The sequence below is a fragment of the Protopterus annectens genome, chromosome 3.part0, assembly GCF_019279795.1.
Source record: "Protopterus annectens isolate FY-2018-M chromosome 3.part0, PAN1.0, whole genome shotgun sequence".
Classification (NCBI taxonomy): Eukaryota; Metazoa; Chordata; order Ceratodontiformes; family Protopteridae; genus Protopterus; species Protopterus annectens.
Window position 1 is genome coordinate 900,851,985 of NC_056731.1, and position 16,941 is coordinate 900,868,925.

Below are 16,941 nucleotides of genomic sequence, written 5' to 3' on the forward strand. Positions count from 1 at the left end.
CGACAGCACTGGTACCCTCTGCTGAGGAGTTTAGTACAGGAGCCTCCATGGCCTTTGCCTTCGATTCCGCACCTTTTGTCACAGGAGGGCAATCATTTCCTCAATGTCAGGATTCAGTCCCTGCATCTAACAGCCTGGCATAGTCTGTTCTAGAACCTGGAGGGTCGCAGCTTCCACAACAAGTTTTGAATGTTATTTTGGAGGCCAGAAGGCCTAGTACAAGGAAAGTTTATGCTGATAAATGGAGGAGATTTTAATTTGGAGCAAAACAAAGGGCTTTGATGTTTCCAGGCCTGATTTAAGTGTTTCTCTTCAATATCTTACAGAATTATTAGACAAGGGTTTGTCTTTCTCCTCTATAAAAGTTCATGCTGCAGCCATTTCTGCTCACTATGACTGTGACCCTCCATTATTCTCTCATCCTTTGTGTAAGCAATTTCTTAGAGGGGCAAAGAACATAAGACCCGAGCTCCTACTCCTGCCTGGGATCTCAATTTTGTGTTGGAAAAACTTACTTTACCTCCTTTTGAACCTGCAGCTACTGCTGAGTTAAAGTTTTTGTCTTGGAAGACTGCTTTTTTATTGGCCATTACGTCTGCTAGAAGGGTTTCTGAATTACAGGCTCTTATGGCAGTTGAACCCTTCCTAATTTTTCATAAGGATAGGGTATCTCTACTAATCCTACTTTTATGCCTAAAGTGGTTTCAAATGTGGCCTTGAACCAATCAATTCATTTGCCTACTTTTTATGCAGATCCCCAAAATAAAGGGGAGAAAACTTTGCACACTTTGGATATTCACAGGCAGTTGCGTTATTATTTGAGCAGGACTAAAGGGTTCAGACAGTCTCAGCAGTTGTTTGTTTCTTTTGCTTTGGGTTCTCAGGGGAAACCTGTTTCAAAACAAACTATTTCTATGTGGATTGGCTTTTGTATTGCTTTTTGTTATTCTCATCATGGTAAGGAGATTCCGGCTGGAATCAGACCTCCCTCCACTAGGGCTACTGCCACTTCTACAGCTTTTTTAAGGGGAGTAGCTACTAAAGATATTTTGGAAGCAGCTACTTGGAGTTCAGTGCATACTTTTTCTAAACATTACCACCTTCCTCTTTATTCCAAATCTAGAGCTGGATTTGCCACTGCAATCTTACAGGGCATTTTGGCAGCTCCCAATGCTTTATGATTTTGCCAGCCTCCCTTTACCTCTGCTTTGGGATTCTACCCATATGTAAGGACTGCAGCAATGTGAGATGAAGAACATAGTAACAGTTTTGTACCTACCATAAATGTAGATGTTCGAAGATCCACATTGCTGCAGTCCAATACCCTCCTTCCCCTCTGTAGTTTGGAGTGGTTGTATGGTTTGGGTTGTAGCTGTTTTTTGTACATGCCTTTTGGGAAGTATTCTATTTTTGGCTGTGGCCTTTCTTTTTAGGGCCTTCTGACATCTGGGGCAAGAAAAGACTGAGGATATGACGTTGGTCATGCGCTTTAATACCCTGACGCTCTGATGTCAGATCTGAGCGCCCATGACCGACGTCAGCCTAATACTTTGGTATTCGGGCCGACCGAGGACAGCGGACTACCCATATGTAAGGACTGCAGCAATGTGGATCTTCGAACATCTACATTTATGGTAGGTACAAAACTGTACTTTGTGATTGATCTGGAGAGATTAGTGAGATTAATCTTATCAGTTCTGTCCTCACAGTGTATTATGGGCAAAAAGAAGTTTTCCAAGAAACAAGATCATGTTAGGGTGTCTGCTCCAATGAGAGCATTCAAGGCCACATAAAAACTATTTTTTGAGATGCTAGCAGGTTTGAAGTGTTTAAACTTCGTGACTTTTTTTTTTCATTTTTGCCCATAGTAGTCCTTTACCTGTATAAATGAAATGGTCTAGAGTGGACTGTTTCAGTTGTGACTGAGACCATAGCAACATGGTGAGTCAGTAGTTAAAGCTCCTGCATAACAGGTCATTAGCCCGGGATTCAGTTTTTTTTTTCTTCTGTCTGTCTCCCTACTGCCTGCTAATCATGTCCTGGTTGGTTGATTTACTCCTTATGGGCAATAGCCTGGTATGGAAGGCTGTTATCAATTAAATTAGGGTAATTCTCGACCATACAATTTATTGCAATGTGAAACCCTGACACCAGCAAATCCCACAGTAGTTCCTTCTTGATTCATGCAGACGTGGTGTTATGGCTCTCGTACAAGATACTACGCTGATGCACACCTTGATGTAGTGTGTGTCATTAGCTAGTGATACCATTTGATTTACTCACCTCCACTAAGCATCAGTGATGTCTTAATCTGACCAGTCTCGTATGCGAAGACATGGAAAGACTTGCCATGGAACTAATTAGTCAGTACACAGAGAACCTCCAAGCACTGGATCTGTCTGTTTGGATTCATCAAGGGCAGACCTACTTACTCAACCTAGTGGATTTTTTTGAAAAGATCACCAAAGTAACAGGTGAAGATAAAATGAGACACACTGCATTCCTTGATCTGGGCAAAGCTTTTGACAAAATTCTCTGCGCAGGCATAGTAGAAAACCTAAGTAAATTGTAAATAAACCCCTGTGTCACCTGATGAATTGCCAACTGGCTCACAGATAGATGGAGGAAATCAAAATTGGGGAAGTTAACTCCACAAAGAGACCAATCACCATGGAGTCCCCAGGGTTTTGTGCTTGGATATCTATTGTTTGCCATTTGCTTTTCTGAAGTAAAGGCCAGTACCGAAGGGCTCTGTCTAACTTAGGTTTGCATATGACTGCAAGCTAAGAGCAGTCATTGTATCCCAAAGCGACTTAGCCATCCTTTATTAAGGTTTGTCCCAAATGTATAATTGGCGCCACAATCATGTACTGAACTAAATGCCAAAAAATACATTATTGTATCCTCTGGGAAGTCATCTATCCCAGGGAACTACTGCATTAACAATATGCCCCTAAAGGTTGACCCACTTGTTGAGGATTTGGGAACTTGTGTGAACAGTGACTTTATTTCTGACCAAAATATTAATTGTAAGAAAATCCTTTTGTATTGCACAGCTTATAAACAAATAGATTGTCTGGATGCAGGATGCTATTGTCCCTGTTTACTCAGCCCTCATTAGGCCAGTCACATTGATTATAATGCCCCCTTTGGCATTTATCTGTCCAGACATATGCAACAACTGAAACACCTCACTAAAAGGATGCAAAACCTAAACAAAACGTCTTGCATGGCCTAAACCAAATCAGTATCACTATAATCTATAAACTGCAGACTACTAAAAGGTGGCCTGTGTCTGGCATACATGGCATCCTCCAACCCAATACTGATGGATTTAGTGCACATCAGCAAGTCAAATGGAATCAGAAATGCTCCATTTATGCATCTAAACCTCTTCTGCAACATCAGCAGATTGGTTTGTTGGGACAAGCATATCTCACTGAGGATACCACTGATGTGGAACAGACTCCCCATCAACATAAAAATAAAATTCATTCTTGTCCATATTTATGCGCAAAATGGTTGTATGAATGGGAAACAGAAAATTTTACCCCAGAAATGTGTAATAGACCTGCAAAACAACTACTTTTTGGCCAGGGGGACAAGCCACCTTGCCATACCCCCAACACTCCTTCCTAATTATATATACAAACTTCAAGACCCCGCTACAAAAAATAAGCAAAACCCCAATCCCCAGTGTTTTATGATCCAGCACAGTGAAGGTCTTGTTTGATTCTCCATGTTTTTGATGTTCCATTTCAATGTTATAATGTTTACTGTTACGAACATTCAATGTTTAGATAGGGATCCATAGAACTTTATGCCTAAATAGAGGGCAAAAGCAACAAATTAATCCTTCATGGTCGGGGAAAGTTCTATGTAGGTTTCTTTTTTTTATTAAAAATCACTGAAGCCTTTCAGGGGAAGGGTGTGGGAGAAGTGATCTGTAAACAAGGTATGTTAATCTGGTTAAAGAGGCAAGAATTTTTATCAGAGAAACACATATCCTAGTTGTAGCATTATAGTTTCCTGGGTCCCCCTGTTTAAAATGTCTGTTGATTGTATTGTGAGTTTCACATTGGATTTAGGTGGCCTGATTGGAGCAGCCAAAGGCAGGCTGTTTTAATTTGAAGGCTGGTTTGAGTTTTCACAAAGCTTGTTAGCTGCCCTGATGGAGGCTGTCAGGGGCTGTTAGCAGACGGTTAAGTAGGGAGTTATAAAAGGGTATATGCATCAATGTGCTGGTTTGGAAGCATGAGCATGCTATATTTATGCTACACCTGCTGGAAGTTTGCAGAAAATAACTTACCTGAAGAGTCCTATGCCTGAGCACCCTACATTTAGAAATAAAATATTAAACAGTGTGGAACAGGAGGATGTTTTTGCCAGAGGTGGAGTAGATTACATGACTCCATAGGAAGATGCAGTGCAGTTGGTCATGAAGCAGAGGTGGAATGAACATGCAGGAGAAGCTGAATTGATGCTAAAGGGTGTGGCACAGGCAAGCCAGAGTTTGGCTGTTGTGGCCTTCATTGAAGGGGAATATATAGATAACAGTGGGCTTCTGCACTTTAACTCCCTAGACACATGCAGGTGTGTAAATGTAAGAGCATAGTATATGCCTTCATACTGATGCATGCAAATGATGCATTTTCCTTACCAGGACATTATTCTAGTATCTCATTTGTTTCTGTGATTCATAGCATTTAGCCATGGACAATCAGGTCAGAACTATTTGTAATAGAAGTCTGACGTGTCGTTCACAAGCCCCATTGTATGGTGTAGGTTAAGTACTTGAAACTGGTCTTATAGTCGTATGTTTGTTACTTTGACACAGATGTAGTGTTTCGTTGTCTGGGTAGAGCTCTTCTACCTTTACAGTTCAACTGCAGTTTGTCTTTTCAGTGTTTCCATAATGTTACTAAAATATTTAAGGGCATTAAAAAGCATTTAATATTTTAGTTAACCATCATTATATAGTGCAATTAGTACAAGCGAGTCCCTATCAATTGTTCTTAGTATCCTACTTGCATTATTTTATACTTGTCTTGAAGTGCAAAATTTGATTTAAAGAAAACTTGCACATATTTTTATTTCAATTTCAAGATCTGAATATTTAATTTTTTTGTCATTTTAAAGAATGGAATTATTGACCCTATTGACAGCACATTACGAGACTTCTGTGGTCAATGCATTCAAGAATTTCTGAAGTGGTCTATCAAGCAGACAACACCAAAACAGCAGGAGAAGAGTCCGGCAAATGCAAAATCACTTTTTAAGAGGTTGTATAGTCTTGCTCTCCATCCTAATCCCTTCAAAAGATTAGGAGCTTCTCTTGCCTTCAATAACATCTATAGGGAATTCAGGTAAGTCTTGTGTGTAAATGGCTAACTAGAGTGCTAACTATGTAAAAATAATATTACCTTGACATGTGGTATTTGTGGCAGTAGCAGTGCCAAACTGATCTGATTTGATTAGGAGTTTTGACTTTCCAGTTCCCTTCTTTAGCTATTCAAATTTTCTTGAGTCCAGAGATATCACTATGTTCTACATTTTCATTCTGTCTTATGATTTAAGTATGGAGGCTGGGGTAAAGTCTTTTGAGATTTCTGCATAATGACAGGGTAAAGTGTTTTGTGCTTGAATTGTAGAACAGACATATAACCAGAGATATGGAGATTACTGCTGTCTGTGTAAGCATTTTGTACACTCTTCCATTGTGTCAGGAGTCAGTGGTCATTGTCTGAATAATCTCTCCAGAATGGAATCTGAAAGGGAGATGCTAGTAGTTAATATTAATCTTTCAGCTGTAAATTTCAGCAGCTCTCAGCTAATATTTTTGTGAAAGGCAGATCTGTTGTAGTTGAATATGAATGAAAAGGGGTTATGTTCTAGTGATAGCAGTTAACATACCTAGACATATCTAATCTTTTTAATATATCACATTTAAAACAGTTTAACAGGTGCACATACATTAATGTAAAAGAAATAAACTATAGAAACATTTTTTTCACAGTATTTGTGTTCCTTTTTAATAATAATTATTATTCACTCTTTCATTACATAATTACTCAATTCCTTCTTTCCATTTAAACCTCAATCAACTTGAACATTATTCTGCATGTATTCCTACAAATTCCATTTACTTCTATGCAATGTACTATCTCCTTTCTCTAATGCTCCCACAATTTCTTTTATATCCTTACAATTTTCAGTGCTTCAATTACAATTGGTTTAAATTTTTGATTTCTATTTTGTTGTAATTCCGTATTTTGAGAGCCAATAGTTGTAAACTTGAAGACCACTTGGCACGACAGGACCCGGAAGCACGTAAACAAAGGCTTTCAAAATAAGCAGATGAAGAAATCAAACAGCTGCTAGGTCTCCAAAAAGATCCTTTAATATAACAAGGTAAAGTAAAAATCCACAATATCTTCCAAGCGCTTTCACTCGACCACTTGCGAGCTTTTTCAAGGCAAAAAACATTGCTGGAAGTTCATTCACATTAAATACTTCCAGAATCATCACATGACTTCCTGTGAACCTTTCCCAACAGGAAAATCACCATATAAGGAAATTCTAAAATGCATTCTTATTATCATTAAAAATAATTCATTTTCTAAAAATCTTGGCAACTAGATACCATATTAACATAAAATCAAATCAAACTGTTAAAATGTGGCAAAAAACAATTCTGCAAAATATTTTTATTATTAATATTTTATTATTGTACCAATGGGAAAAGAAATGCATTTTTACTAGTACATGGTATCAGGACATCTTGTACTATAGGAGATTTCTGGACGACATCTCCTTTATGTGGATGGGAGACGAAGGAAGTTTAATGGAATTTATGGATTACATCAACATGACCACCACATTTTTTAGGTTCACCTATAAGATCAGTAAACATCAACTTGATTATTTAGACATTTCATTGGTTAAGGACTATTCAAATATGTGTTTCCAGTCTAAGATTTACAGGAAAAGCACTTTTTCAAATGCATTTCTAAATTATCACAGTGGACATCCCTTCTATCAAAAGAAGGCGATAGTGAAGGGTCAACTAATTAGGGCTTCACGAATGTCCAGCACGGACAAACTTTTCAATGAGGAAGTTTCCATTTTAAAGAGATTCTTTAATGAAAAACAATATCCGGAAGCCCTGGTAGAAGCACTAGTTACAGAAATTTCCGAGAAGAGGACTAATAAATATCCCCCTTTATTGGAGGTGGGTGTTAATGAGAGGTTACCAAACCCTTCAAAAGACATTTCACAGTCAAAAAATAGTTTTATACATACTTTCTCTAACAACTCAGATCAGATCGAGAAGATTATTAAAAAATATTGGCCCATTCTCAGACTTCAGGAAGATCTTAAGGATTCTATGCCCAGTTTCCCCTCTTTTGTTAGGAAAAGGGGCAAGAATTTGAAAGAACTTTTAGAAATTAGGTTAGAGGATCCACAGAATCAGAATAGAAAGAAATTAGGCACTTATCCATGTGGGATGTGCAAGCAATGCTATGCTGAATTCGGGGTCCTTCTACCTTCCCTCTAGAAGATTCAAGTTCCACGCTAACAAACATTTTAATTGTGGATCTAAGGGGGTAGTCTATCTTGGATGCTGTGGCACGTGCCATGGTTTTTACATTGGGAAAACTGAAAGGGTGTTTAGGAGAAGGGTTTATGAACACTTCAATGACATCAATGTAAGGAAGGAAAGTAATGCCTTTTACAAACACTCTTTGACATGTAAGGACATGAACATAAAGTTTATGGTTTTGGAACAGGTACAACCGGATATAAGAGGAGGCAGTTGGGAGTCAAAATTAGAATACCGTGAGCTATTTTGGCAGCTCCGTTTAGACGCTACTAGATACCCAGGTCTGAATGACACCCTTAACATTAGTAGTGTTCTGAAATTGAGGCAAGCCGTTTATAACACAGTTTGGTACAACATGACATTTATTGTTTTACTCATTTTTGAATTTACAAAATCTTATAATAAGATATATGGAATGTCATGTTATATATTTGAAACTTAGGAAAGAAATGTTTTACAATGTTATTCAGTAACTCTAGGTTTCAATTTGGAGTTTTGATTTTACCCCCGAGGGTAAAGGGGTCACTGCATTTATTTGTGATTATAAAAATATTTTGCAGAATTGTTTTTTGCCACATTTTAACAGTTTGATTTGATTTTATGTTAATATGGTATCTAGTTGCCAAGATTTTTAGAAAATGAATTATTTTTAATAATAAGAATGCATTTTAGAATTTCCTTATATGGTGATTTTCCTGTTGGGAAAGGTTCACAGGAAGTCATGTGATGATTCTGGAAGTATTTAATGTGAATGAACTTCCAGCAATGTTTTTTGAAAAAAGCTTGCAAGTGGTCGAGTGAAAGCGCTTGGAAGATATTGTGGATTTTTACTTTGCCTTGTTATATTAAAGGATCTTTTTGGAGACCTAGCAGCTGTTTGATTTCTTCATCTGCTTATTTTGAAAGCCTTTGTTTACGTGCTTCCGGGTCCTGTCGTGCCAAGTGGTTTTTATTCTTGGATGGATTTTGCTCTTAGTTCTGGTGTTTTTTGGTAAACTTGAAGACCTTACTTACTGTGTCTGCTCAATTCTGAGCCTGTTCTCCAGTTCAAAAAATAATTTCTTTAATTACCACAATTTACCATCCACCATTTCTGACAAAAACTTTAGGGAACTTTTAAAATCTGCTAGCTCATTACATTCTCATCCCAATTGTTCTCTTTTCTATTGTATCTCCAGCATTTGCCATGTATTTGAGAAAATATTCTCTGAAGTATGCTTAGGTATAAAATATCTTTGCAAACACTTTCAACCAAAAATCCTGAACATGTTTTACTTTGTTGCACAATTGGGAGCCATGCATATGTATTTCAGTTGTTCCTTAGTATATTGCCTTTCCATTCTCTCTTCCATGTTTTCCATCCCTCTCTGATTGCTTCTTGTAATTATCATGTAGTACTTTATATATTCCCTACTAGTTATCCATTTATCAGCTGCTGCTTTTCTAGACTGATCTAAAAACTTTTCACTTAGCAAAACCTTATCCCTTTATTCCTATCAGTCTGTGGAATGAAAGGCAGTCTCTGTTCTACAGTCCAAGCTTCTTCTTGGCCTCATCCCACTCTATTAACTTTCCTTCACTAGTTATTTGCTCACAAGTGCCTTGTGTTTTACTTATTTTCTCCAGTAAATAAGTGTCTTTTTGTTGCATTCATATTCCTTCTTCATCATCTTTGCTCTTTTAATGTCGCATATTTGGCTCCCCTCCACAAAACCCCATTGATTGATATCTATTCATTATGGCAACATCTTTGCTATTCTTTTAGCTAGTATAGCAATAAAATAACCATGGTTTAAAACTGAAATTTGTTTATATGAAGCTGGGTCTCAATGTTTTTTTGCCCTGTCTGAGTAGTACTGCCCCACCTTTTAAAATACCATTAAACAAAATCCTCCAGATATTTATCAGTTTATTCCCTGCCCAATTTTAAAACTTTTGCAAGAATACCATCTGTTCCAGGAGACTTCCCTTTTTATTGATTAGACATCATTTTTATCTCCTCTTTTTAATTGTTGAGTCTCATCTTTATCTAAACTTGCATATCTTCCGTAAATATTTTTATTTGTGCTTTTTCTTTGTTTCAGTGTTTCATTGCATTTTACAAATTTTCACGAAGTTTCAGAAATATTTCTAATATGTCAGTAGGGTATCTGTTTTTCCCCTTGTCATAGACTCCCTAAGTTTGGTGACAACACTTTGTACTTTCTGTTGCTGACATCCTGCTAAATGTTTTTTGTACACTGGAGTTGTTTTAAAAAAAAATAGTTGCTCAGTAGCAACATTTCCAAACTCATGCATATTATCCAAATACTCTATTTTCTCGTTAGTCATGGGATGTATGTAAAATCATTCTATTAAATGCACATTCTGTAGTGAAATATAATTTCTATCCAGTCTAGCCCTGGTATTGCAATTTGGAAAATTAATTCTGGCTGAGTTGCTGCTACTAAATTCAAAGTCAAAAGTCAAGTCAGAGTAAACTGTTGTCATGTAGACGCCACAAGTGAAGTCTAAATGAAATTGTGTGCATCATGCTTGAATTGAGAAGACAAATAAAAGCATACGTACAACTGCACATGCTTAGAAGACATATACGTACAATTACATGTGTATCAGACCTAACATTTACCTTTCTCTTAGACGGTTACATTTCTTATTACTACAGTTATTCTGTATGCTACTATAGCAGCTGATTGGTTCCTTATTGCACCTGTTCTTATTACGTAATACAATTCACATTCTCTATATTATGAGAATGTCTTGCAGTTTGTATTGCACTTTATTAGAATATTTCATATAGAAGATTAAAATGTATTTCTTCAGAAAGTTACCATTTCTTCTTACATTAACTTCCATGTCCTTGTGATGCATATCCGCTACTGCAAACTAAATGATGCCCCCCCCCACGTATAAAAAAACATTCTCAGATGAAACCTGATTATTTCTCCCAAAATTATCTTAAACTCTGAAACAGTAGTTTTAGGTGGGATATAAATACATGTCTGTGTAATCCTTGTCCCTTACCAGTAAATTCTTACTGCCATAAATCTGTCATTGTTGTCTTTTTTTCTCTTATGTCATTATTGGAACCCCTGTAAGACTCAGTATACTTCCCTTTTCTTTGTCTGTCTTTTCTACTGAATGTCCACCCTGAAATCCTTTTTTTAAATTTGCATGCTTATTTCTATCCAAATGTCTCCTGCAGTATTGCTATTCACCCCCTACATTTCTTTATATAATTCAATACTTTCTACTTTTTGTCTATGTAATGCCATATATGTTCCATGGTAATTTGGACGGGTATCTATTTTTTCTTGGTCCCTTCAGACTTCATTGTTACCAGTCTGGCCCCCAGAACCTCATATCCATGCTGGGTGTCCTAGCTGCTCTCCTACCCCCTGGACTTAACTCCAGTTTGCTAGGCCAGTCGTGGATCCTAAGGGCATCCAAGCAGCTAGTCTCTCCTATGCTTCTGAATGGTCGTGGTGGGGGAGGTTATGTCCTACCCTATGCCTTCCCCCTCACCCCACACTTGCTGTTTATGTCTGAGGGCAACTCTTGTCTTTGGACCACATCTCACCTTAGGTTAGTGTATCAGTGAGCACCCTCCCACCTAAGATAGGCACACCCATACTTTCCCTCTGCTATGTCAGTCGCTTAAGCCATTAGTCGAATCCCTGTCAGCTGGACCATACACAGGGCTTTCTCCTCCTTTGTTACCAGAGTGGCTGACAAGCATCTTTTATGATAGAAAGCTGTTACTCCCAGCTCTGATGCAGGACATTTGTTTATTCTCAACTTTTAGGTTACATGTATTCATTGATGCTTAGCGGGGTGACCTTTTATGTAGTTGTTTTGCTTTATCTTCATTTGTACCTGTCACATTTTGTCAGAACTTTTTACTTCAGTGAAAGCACTCAAGCGAGAAACTGAATACATTTTCAGAATACTTTCATCCCCTTTTAACTTGCAACAAACACACAACTGTATGCAGTTTCAAAAAATGAAAATTCCATCTCCAAATAAATTACTGCACCCACAGGTATTGTGTATTCTAAAAGTAAGGTTACTCATGCTAAAGTGTATATTAGAGCATTGTTTTCCTTCTTATGCTGATTGCTGTCTTTTCTAATCTTTGCTTCCCTCCCATATGTGAAAAACATTTTGATTGCTTTCAGACCATTAACTTTAACCCTAAGTAAATGTGCACTGACTGTCCTTAAATAAATAAATAAAAGTGTGCACTGTTATATTAAAAGCATTTAAGTATTAAGGCTTCTGGGGAGGCAACTACTTGTATATGTTATACACTTCCTACAATTTCAAACTTCAATTATTTTTCACTTACCTGTTTGCCAGTGTACCTTTAAATGTTAATTACAATGTGTTGATAGAATTGTCAGTGTGTTCACATGTATAGTGAGTAATTGCTTGCACCTGCAGACAACTTGTCTCCAAATAAAAGCAGTTGGTAATGTGAAGAAAAAGAGTGGCAATCACTTTGCAGATGCATGAAAGAATCTTTGTAAATTTCATTCTGAGCATACAGAGCAGACTTGTGGTTAATTCCTTGCACCTACAGACTTGTCTCCCAATGAGAGCATTTTTAATGGAAGAAAATACCGAGTCTTGACAAAAGAAGAAAACTGACATTTTTTTTGCCTTTCATCAAATGAATATGCTTAAAACCTTGTCTGTAACTTGGACCAAGGGCATTAATCTAGATATCCACTTATACATCCCCCACCCTTACAGTCTAAGGTCACAACATTATATTAACTTTAACTTGCTTCTCTCCACTCTTTCTCACCTTCCCTGGAAAGCTTGGATACATTACAACTAAAAAAATACTTTCTTTTTTAATATCATAAACATATACAGCAGCCACTGACAGACTTCCCACACCTCACATTTAAAATATCCTTGACACACCCTTTACAAAACAGTATTACAATACAACATGTAATTTATATAATGATTTTTATACAAGCATTAATAAGAACAGATTGTTTTACTTACACCTATTTCTTCAGTTATTTCAGTGTTTCTTGTTAATAAGACAAAGTAGGGATATATGCTTTACAGTTCATCCACCAGTTTAACACTGTCAGCAAAGTAAATTCCAGTCTCTCTTGGCCACTTCTTGCAAAACTGCATTTCACATGTTTAATCATATATCTAATAGGATTGATGCTTTGCAGTCTTCCACTTATTCTGTAATTTCAAACATTGCCGGTCTTGCTGATTTGTTTCCCAGCACCATTTTTGGTTCAAATCAAAAGTACTCCTGATATTTCTAGTCAGCTACTATGTTTTGTTTATTATGGTCACTCACGCATTTTCTGTGGAAAAAAAGTAGGAAAAGTTTCACTGACAAAGTCTCCCTATGGCCCTTTTTATTGTCAGAAGAATGACCAGCAGTGTCTTCTCCTGCTTCTTGGAGCGCACACTGATGGCTAAATAATCTTATTTTCTCCTTAGTCTGTTCTGCATTCATAAATGTTTTTGATCCTGCAGGAAAAAAAATTCTGAAGACAGCTGGATACAGCAGCTTGAATCTCGCACCTGCCTGTCAATATTCCATACTTTCTGGGATAAACTTTGTAGTACTGGTAAAGGGTCCAGTTGTAAAAAGGGGGAATAGCTATGGGGTCCATAGCTGAAACTACATTCTCATCAATCATGGCATTTTAACATGTTCCTGAGCGATGGGAGCATCACTTGTTTTTTGTGAGGTCATGTGACTGCTCATCCATTAAAGTGATTCGGTTGCTTTCCTTTTATTCCATGAAAAAGCATGACCGTCCTTAGTCTGCTGTATCACAATTCAGTTTCTGCTTTTTTGTTAAAATCAAATGCTGTACAAATGTAAGCACTATTTCAGTAACCAAATCATAATTGGTTTGGTTCGCGTTGAACAAATCATGTGAAGTGGTGACATTTTCGTAGAAGCTCAGGATATGTTGTGCTGTTGGTGGGCATTTTCAAGATTCTTAAACCACGTGGCACAATATTTAACTTCAGATATATATCAAAACTTAAGACATTGCCATTGCAAACATTTGAGATGTATTGGCTTATCTTCCAGTTTTTTCAAAGCATCATTGAAGGAAATTAACTAATCAATGGTAGATTTATTGTGTAGTGCTGATAAGAAGACATCATTATAAGCAATAGATAGATTCAAGAATTGCTGTTGAGGTTGTTCAGTAGTGAAAATAAAGATGGTGAGTTCATACTTATGACACTGTTCCATTAGCCAAAACCACAAAAGTCACAAGAAAAAAATAGAATGCCCAAGCAGGTAAGGACGAGTGTAGCTAAAAAATCCAAAATTTGTAGAGCAGAGCACTGGAGTCAACAATGAAGGAAGAAAAAAGACCAAAATTTAATGTCATAAACTAAGATGTTTTCGCTTAAAGCTTCTTAAGGTGTAAAACAGTTAATAGAATCGGGTTACATAAACAGCACAATCACATGACGTTTAAAATATACATCTGCTGGTTAAAAATTGTCAGTCAAATTATTTTACATTTAAAAGCAAAGACTTTTTTTTTTAAACTGGCTTCAAATAATTATGTTCATTAAAGTCTAGAAAATGATCAGCACAAAGTTTATCCAATTGTGCTCAGCAATTTCTGTCCTTAGGTTAATATCACTACATCTGCTATCTGGAGCAATGATAGTATCCACGAGATTGTGTAAAGAATACTTGAACCTGCTTTGCCAAGTATGTTTATCTGAATTTTTATAATTAAACAGCAGAGCACAGTCATAAAAGTACATTTGTAGTGTTTGATGGATCTTGCACATTAGACCATTTTGTAGGCAGTCCTTAGACTGAAAATGGCGGTCATTGCATGAAAAAAAAATGCTTCGATTTTAATTTGTTTTTCCTTGTCTAGTCACTGAAGGCTGATATTGTTGCTTTATTAAGCGATCCCTGTAATGTGATTGGGTAGTATTACGCATTGCACAGTTTGTCTGATGTTAAAACGTTTTACCCTAGTACTTCAGCATTTATTTCAAGCTGGACTAAATTGTCTACCACAATGACCTGTTTTAGAGAATGTCCTCCAGTCATGACAACATCGTTTACATTTTGTTAGTATGCAGTGTTCGTAGTGTGGCATTCACTGTTGTGCTGCTGCCCTTACCTAGTGCTTTTTCACAGGCTGAGTGATTGCTTGCACTGCATTTCTAGTTATCGGCATAGCTAAAATATTCAGTTGGATTCAGAAATGTTAACTTCAGTACTTGTTTTAAAGCTAGGACAACTGAAATACAGTTAATATTTTTTTTCATTAGAGCTGAAGCATCTTCCAAGTGTGCTGAGAGATTTCATATAGTGTTAGATCAACTCTGGCTAATGTATTAGGCAAGACTATACAGAAATCTGCATGATTTTTTGTTTTGTTTTTATAGGGAGGAAAGTTCACTGGTTGAGCAGTTTGTGTTTGAAGCCTTGGTTGTCTATCTGGAAAGCTTGGCATTAGCCCACCATGATGAAAAATCATTAGGTATGCTTATTACTAAGTGTGCATTTATTGTTCTCTGCAGTTGCAGCTCATGGAGATTTGTGTGTTAATTGCATTACAATTTTAATGCTCCCTCATTTCTTCAAGGTGGAAAACATTTTTAAGAATTGTGTCCAATGTGCTTTTCATTTACCTTTCTGTGCACAAATGGTCTGTACTTTTTGTTCGGGCAACATTTGAAGAATAGAGAACATGCTTCCAGGGAGCACATAATTCACTTGGAGTAAAGTTGGTAAGCACTTTTAGTGCTTTACTACAGGTACTCCAATCTCAAGCTGTTGAAAACCACTGACCTGAATCCAGAAACTTGAGCAACTGGATAGACTAGGCGGCTGCTACTCATGCTCATACTTGAGTACGATTTCAGGCAAGCAGCCATGGGGAAGCCACACTGCTCGAACTTTAACATGAATTTGACAAGTAGCTGTGGGGAAGGAGCAGGGGGGGCTTTATGATAGGGGATCAGGAAAGAGGTTTTAGATTTATGAATGGGGGTTGGAGTTTTAGGTTTTGGGGGGTGGGAAGGGGGTTTACAGTTACATTTAGGGTTCTGGTAAGTCTGTGGGAGCCAAGTAATTAAGGGAAATAGAGTTCAAAGGCAGGTAACTTGGACTCGCACTGACAAGTGGCAGTGAGCAAGTGTATTTCAAGCATATAGCATGGGAGTGCTTGCTGTAGACCTACACCGTTGTCTGTCTTTGTTTCTGACATTTCAAATAGTCTACTGATGTATAGTCAGTTCTGCAATCAGAAGTCTAATTTACAGTGAATAATTACATTTTTTTACCTTGTGTCTACTTGGACTCAAACCACTGCTAGCCTTTGATCTTTGCATTTGATTTTGGATTGACGTTCTCCATTTAAGGTTTAGTTACTTCTATTTTTTACCTTTTTCATGTATTGCATTTTGTATTGTTTTAAGTCTTCTTGCTGTTTTGGAGTTTTAATAGGTCAAGGCTAGGGTCAGTTAGAAAAGTTAAAGAATTATTTGCAGACAGTGAATAACGTCCAGCTAGTTAGTGAGAGGAGCTGTGGTTTTTCATTTATATAAATGTATGATTATGTCGTAAGTGATGGTTTAATAAAGATGTTTCTTAAAAAAAAAAAAAAAGGGGGGGGGCAACAATTGAATAATTTATGCAATGTTGCTTAAGTTATGTTGTATAGTAATATATGTGAAGTGTAATGTTTTATAATGTTAATTTGTTAATAAAGTTTGATTACTTTTGTATAAATGTAAACTTGCCTATGTCACAAGTGATAATTCAATAAAGGTGTATTTAAAAATAAAAATGCAAGATATGGGCACCTGAATATTTGTCTGTGACTTGAACAGAACATGCTGGAGAGACAGATGTGTCCCAGAGAATGCTCCTCCTGTGGAACAAGTTTCCTGTCCATGTATAGCTGATTTTTTTTTTTTTACCAAGTTTAAGTGCAACCTAGACCAATGGATGGGGAATAGGCAATTTACCCCAGGCCTGCCACCCAAGTCCTTTATGGACAGAGGTAGCTTATAAATGCCTGGCCCTTAATGTCATATTTGGATGCAGGTATTAATCTTTCGGGAAAACCTGGCTAGGCTTAGAAAGACCCACCTCCCCAGGTCGCTAGCCTAGTAACAGTCCTATGAATCTATGACATGCAGATTTAATTCATTTGCACCTAGTATATGTGCAGTGTCACATCTCTAGCAATCTGCAGACATCCATACATCTTGTTGGATTTTTTGAAAAACAAGTATGAATGGCAGTGCTGTTGAGTAAAAACTGCTCTGTACAATGATCTGCAAACTTTCTC

General features: G+C 37.1%; 1 protein-coding gene across 1 annotated transcript in view; it reads left to right on the forward strand.

Annotated features, from left to right (window-relative positions):
• Window positions 1-16,941, forward strand: part of PRKDC (protein kinase, DNA-activated, catalytic subunit) — a 4,917,417-nt gene that overhangs the window by 2,189,402 nt on the left and 2,711,074 nt on the right. Inside the window, exons 22-23 of the mRNA XM_044065724.1 lie at window positions 5,140-5,366; window positions 15,029-15,123. Coding sequence (XP_043921659.1) covers window positions 5,140-5,366; window positions 15,029-15,123 — 322 coding nt within the window. The remainder of the gene's footprint in view (window positions 1-5,139; window positions 5,367-15,028; window positions 15,124-16,941) is intronic.